The 6,286-nt window shown below is 39.0% G+C and overlaps 1 protein-coding gene across 1 annotated transcript in view; it reads left to right on the forward strand.

The window, feature by feature from the left end:
- The window catches only part of ccdc88c (coiled-coil domain containing 88C), a 55,754-nt gene that overhangs the window by 38,053 nt on the left and 11,415 nt on the right, over positions 1-6,286 (forward strand). The window contains exons 29-31 of the mRNA XM_020608581.1: positions 2,458-2,529; positions 2,827-2,937; positions 4,695-4,933. Of these exons, the coding sequence (XP_020464237.1) occupies positions 2,458-2,529; positions 2,827-2,937; positions 4,695-4,933 (422 nt within the window). The remainder of the gene's footprint in view (positions 1-2,457; positions 2,530-2,826; positions 2,938-4,694; positions 4,934-6,286) is intronic.

The raw sequence follows: 6,286 nt of genomic DNA on the forward strand, positions 1-6,286 counted from the left end.
CTGCTCAGCAATGAAGAAGCCACGGCTCCAAGACTACCATAAAAAGGCAGACTACAGTTTGCAGCTGCACATGGGGACAAAGATCTGACTTTTTGGAGAAATGTCCTCTGGTGTGATGAAACAAAAATTTAACATTTTGGCCATAATGACCACCGTTATGTCTGGAGGAACAAGGGGGAAGTTTGCAAGCCAAGGAATAATATCCCAACTGTGAAGCACGGGGGTGGCAGCATCATGCCGTGGGGAGTCTTTGCTGCAGGAGGGACTGGGCACGTCACAAAGTGGATGGCATCATGAAGAAGGAAGATGTGGATCTATTGAAACAATATCTCAAGACATCAGCCAGGAAGTTAAAGCTTTTTGGGTCTTCCAAATAGACGATGACCCCAAGCAGACTTCCAAAGTTAAGGACAACAAAGTCAAGGTATCAGAGTGGCCGTCACAAAGCCCTGACCTCAGGCCAATAGAACAATTTAAAGGCAACGCAACCAAATACTAACCGGGTGTATGTAAACTTCTGATCCACTGGGAATGTGATGAAAGAAATAAAACCTGAAAAAAATCTTTCTTTATTATTCCGACATTTGACATTCTTAAAATAAAAAAGTAGTGATCCTAACTGACCGAAGACAGGGAATGTTTGTAGGGGTAAATGAAACTGAGTTCAAATGTATTTGGCTAAGGTGTATGGAAACTTCTGACTTCAAATGTACGTGTGTGAGCTTTTATCTGCACTGCTGTTTCCAAGCATGCCAGGCTTGCCTTTAGACATTTGCATGTCTTTGAAGATGACGTGTTTGTTTTAGATTAGTATCTGTATAAATGATGTGCGTGCGCAGTCACCTTCCTTTAAAGATTTTAATCTGACAAGTGTGTGTCAGTGAGATCGATGGCTGTGTTAACAGCCGCTCTCATTTCAGCCTGTTGTGAGTTGCTTGAAGATAGATATGTGCTTCACAAAGCTTTGCTGCAAAGATTTCTTTTTACTTAGTAGTTTCAGGTCACCATAGCACCCAGTTTCTGCACTCTTTATCACCTGCCACCTGGGCTAAATCTCTATGAAATCTATATGAAAAGAGTTTAAGCACCAGAAGTGTAAACAGGTTTTTAAACATTATGTTAAAGTAAAATCAGCATTTTATAGCAAGATAATAGCCAGCTTAAATCAAGAATTTTGACATGAGAAAATACACAAAGCACACATCACACAAAGTAATGAATAGGTTCAGATATTTTCAAGATGGTACTGACCTTTATAGTAACTATTTAAATTTGGTATAATTGTCCCTGTTCTCCACAGTGGTCGCAGGTGTGAAGTTCAGCTGAAGCTGTCAAGGGCCTTAAGCAGCTTGAGTTCTATAAATTCAGTGTCTTTCAGTTCCAAAGTGTTTCTAGTACTAAAATTCCCTTTTTATGTTCCTCTCCCTCCACCACAGGTCAGCAAGGAAACATTGTACAGGGAAACACTGTAGCTGTAGCTTTGGAACATAAGAGGAATGAAGGAAGTGGGTTTTGTCCCCATTCACTTATACTGGAGCTGTGTTAGAAAGGGATCTCTTCAAGGCCAATGTGAAGAGTAGGGAGAATTGCAATAACTTAAAACAGTTTAAATGTAGGCGTGTGAATGTTGCTTTTGAGAAACACATGAAAAAATCCAAACCTATCCTTTGAATGACTGTCTTCAGATAATCTTAGGACAGGAACAGAAATTCATTTGTTCCCTGGATGACCTTTGTTCAGCAAATGTGATATAGTCTCACTTCATTTCAGGACTGAAACCACAGATTTTCTCAGTTTCCTCAAAATAACCATTGAACTCAGTGGCACTACTTTGAAATTGCGCACTAAGAGAACATTTAGTGTATATATCACACTTTTCAGAATTTCTGGGTAATACATTTCTTTAACTGGCACCAGCGGCTGTTGACATCATCATGTGAAAGTGAGGAGCTTTTAATTTGAACGTTTTAACACCATAAAGATTTACAGTGTGTTTGGTCCACATAGTTTATTCTTGGATTCTAGAAAAACGTTTAGACCACCCAGTTTCATGATCGCATCCTTGTGCACACCATCATTGGCCTGGAATTTGGATGACTGTGACACAGAATGAGAATTGTAGAAGCAGCTGCATCCTTTACAGATATCAGTGAATTTCTTGAAATTGATAAGAACAATGAAGAATATGCTTGGGTGGAATCTAGTCATAGGACAAATACTAGTATCAGAATAACAGATGTTAGCGATGTGTAGCTTCCAGCATGTCTGAACCACTGAATGGATTCTTAATGTTCTCCTTTGCTTTCTTGCTGCATTGTTAATTATTCACACATAAAGTCAACCCCCATCCCCGTGTTTTATTCCTGCATCCTCACAGCACTGTGCTTCCTGTGGCTGTATGTCTCATGGTCCCACTATGAATTAGAGACCCAAAATGCATTCCTTTTCACTCTGCAGGCTTGACCAACAGGGGCCGGGGAGTTCATTGTAGCAATGAGACTGTTAATGGAGAAGCTGGATATGGACAAGGTAATTAATACATTAGTTTATAATAGTTATTCGCATATAAATTGCATTAAGGTTTACAGTGATCATCATTTTTAAAACACTTTTTAGATGATTGGATTATTAAAAAGAAAAAAACAATAAGGGACCCTGTACAGTGTTTACTTTGTGTTTGTCCCTTCTTGGATTGGATGTGATATCAGCAAGCAAATCCATTTTACTTTTTAATCAGACCTCAAATTTCATCCTGTATTTTTGTCAGGTCTCAGTGCATATGTGGTGTCAGTTGTCAGTAATCTCTTGTTTGTTTCTCAATCCCAGGTCAGAGCCATAAAACTCTAAGCTCTACTCCAAGCCATCAGTCATCCCCACTGGGCCTAACTAACAACTCTGGCTCCAGACAGGGCCAAGGCCCTAGCCACAGGCCCAGAGGTAGGTCTGGATATTACAATATTACAAATTATTTACAAGTTAGCAGGAGTGTGAGTGTGTTTATGACAGCACATCAAAAATTTCAGGACTGTTATTTGATGAAGGCTCTCACCACAACACCTCGGGGTCTGTGTTTGCTCACCATGGCAACATGAGAGGTAACCCAGGGTCAGCAGATTACACTTACAACACCTCTAGCTCCAATTCACCTGTTGCCTTCAGAGGAACTTCTGCAGGATATTTCTATAAACATTTGTTAGAATGTTTTGTGAAATCTCTCTTGCATTCCAGTACATACACTGTTTCACACATAACAAAACACAACCTTGACTAAAAGCGTAAATTATATCAAACTTTATAAGTAAGAATGCAATGATATGAGCTTTTTACATTATAACAGTCTCAGAAAATATCAGTCACAGTATTACAGTATATAATCTATAGTGACCCTTAAATGAAAAGAGAGGGGTCCCTTTTATTGCCAGTGGATTGAGCTGGATTGCAGCACTGCATTGACCCTAAAGAATAAACAGAATTATAAAGATGATAAAAAGTAGCATACAACTATAACATCTTTTATAACTAAAGCATGTTAATTTGCATGTTAGCATCAGAAGTAGAGGAAGCATTCACATCTTTTACTTAAGTAAAAGTGTTGCTGTCACACTGTAAAATTAGACTATTCTGTTACAAGTAAAGGTTCTGCATTGAAAATGTTACAGTAAATAATATTATCATGAAATGTACTTAAAGTATTAAAAGAATTACTAGGCTATTCAATGCAGAAATACAGTATGTTGTACTACATAACTATACTATACACATACACTGATGTAAAAGCAGGATTTGACTGTTATAGCTGGTTAAGGTGGAGCTCTGCTCTCTCTGCTTTTGTATCCAAGTGCAACTACTGATTATTTTCATTATGATTTCATCTGCTGTTTATTTTGTCCATTAATGGACTGATTGCTTTGTAAAACCTCTAACAGTAGTGATACATGTTGTCGCAATGTTCTAAATGATTATCAAAATATTTGAAAATTTATTGTAGGTGTGTGACAGTGCAGTGTACCTTCACTCACTCCCACATTCACTTACAGTATGTGAGCCGGGAACGTTTGTGTATGTTTCTTGATGGGACCTGATCGGGGTCTCTGTGAGAACTGTGTTCTCGAAGGTGTTTGTTTTTGAAATATCTAAAGTAATCCTGCACTGCTGATTTTAATTTCTTTTTCGATGGATGGAGTTTGGTGATTTCAGCCTCCTTCTCTCTGCCATTTTTCTGCTGCACGTGTGCAGGTGCATGTGGTGTGCACCTGTTCTGACTGGCACACACATTGCGTTTTTTTTTTTTCTTCAGTACTGGTGATAAGCAAATGTGTATGGTATGATAACCATCAGTTTTCCTATTGTGAAACCAGGATACCGCTGCAACCCTATGTTTAAGTAGCTGCAGTGCAGTCAAGTTACTCTCTACACCCTGAGGCCTGCTTAGAGCCCAGACTCTGATTTAACAGTCTGACTGAGTCTGTTCACTGTTTAATGTTGAAAGCTGATATTCTTCAAATAAAATATGAGAGGGGTGTGATGCATTACTACCAGCCAGAGAAATAAATAATAAAAGTGTTACCATCTATCACTGATTGGTCTTGCTCCAAAGTGACTTTATATGCATTTCAGATTCTACATACAGTAAAGTTTGGTGTAATCAGCTGGTGCCCAGATTCGATTAATAATAGCACTAATATTTGTCCTAGACCCATCGGATCATCAGACTCGCTCAGCTAGCCTCTCTAGTGATGATGTCATGGGTCTCAGCCAATCTCAGCAGACGTTGTCGCGTAGTTCCACCCTTCCATACGACCATACACCCCAGAGGGCCCAGCCACAGCGTGGAGGCGGGGTTAGGACTAAGACTCGTCCCTCTTCGCCTGGAAGTGAGATGGTCACACTGGAGGAGTTTCTACAAGAGAGCAACTTAAAGTCACCTCCTATGGTAAGGTGTGTGTGTGTGTGTGTGTGTGTGTGTGTGTGTGTGTGTGTGTGTGTGTGTGTGTGTGTGTGAGATTCTTGTACTAGCTACATAGTGATGACCAAAAAGTATTTTTGCTTTGGAAAGTGAGGACATTTTGGCTGGTCTTCACCTTTTTCAGGTTGAGTTTCATGATTCAGGCTAGAATTGGGTCTAGAGATTTAGAGTAAGGGGCTAGGGAATGCATTATGTCAATGAGTGAGATGGAAGTGTGTGTGTGTGTGTGTGTGTGCACGTGCATATACAAACAAACATCATATGTACAGAAATGCCCTCAGAATCCACTTTATTATATATAGCCTACCTCCGTATTTTTACATTTCATCTTTCCAGCCAGTGAATTGCCTGCAAACAAAGCCTACCCAGCAAATAACAGACACTGGAGAGATGTTCATGTGATGTTGGTTGGTCCTTTTTGTATGTTTGTGAGACGTGTGGTGGAGGTTCAAAACCCGACATTTGGATCTCATTTTGGTTGTTTGGATGTCTAATACAACTTTAGTATTTTGACGTCTGGCATGGACCACCTTTCTTCGTCTGTGGACATACAGATTGGGCTGGATGTTTGAATGTCTAGTCTGGACTTATTTATTTTAGACAGAGCGTCTCAAGTAAGCATGATTCCACTGTAAAAGGATATGATTGTTTGGAGCTTTTGGGGCAACATTTTCAACAAATATGTGGGTCTTGTGTTTGGTAATGAAGAAACATGTCACCCAGTAGAGCGGTGTTTTTCACTGATGTAATTTTCATTGTTTTAGAACAACAGAGGTCCATGGAACAGATGAATAAACTAAGAATAAGTTGACTGACAGAAAGTTCTTATCTCATTCAGGATGTAACTAAAGGTTGTGAACATCCACTCAAAACTGTCTTCTCAACTTACAATTTTTTTTCCTTAATTTTAGTAACTTTTGTAAGTTGAACAAATGCTAAAATCTCAACCCTAACTTCAAAAGTCAAAGGATTTAGAGACTCTGTGCTGTTGGGATGTATTCATCATGCACAATGTATTCCTTCCCTTTGTTAGATCCTTAGGTTACACGTACTATATGTTTAATCTATACATGTTTAGCTTAGAAAGAGATGCTTTAATTTTTATTATTCATTTATTTATTTATTTATTTATTTATTCCAAGCATGTAATAAAAGAGGAAAAAAAGGGAAAAAAAAGGAAATCAACATGTAACACAAAACAACCAAACCAATTACCATATACAACCAAAAAAAATAGAAATTTGTCTTGATAATGCTTAGTCAGGGCAGCACGGTGGCACAGTGGTTAGCCCCGGTGCCTCCCAGCGCGCACGCTCCGGG

The sequence above is a fragment of the Monopterus albus genome, unplaced genomic scaffold (genome assembly GCF_001952655.1).
Source record: "Monopterus albus unplaced genomic scaffold, M_albus_1.0 scaffold94.1, whole genome shotgun sequence".
Taxonomy (NCBI): domain Eukaryota; kingdom Metazoa; phylum Chordata; class Actinopteri; order Synbranchiformes; family Synbranchidae; genus Monopterus; species Monopterus albus.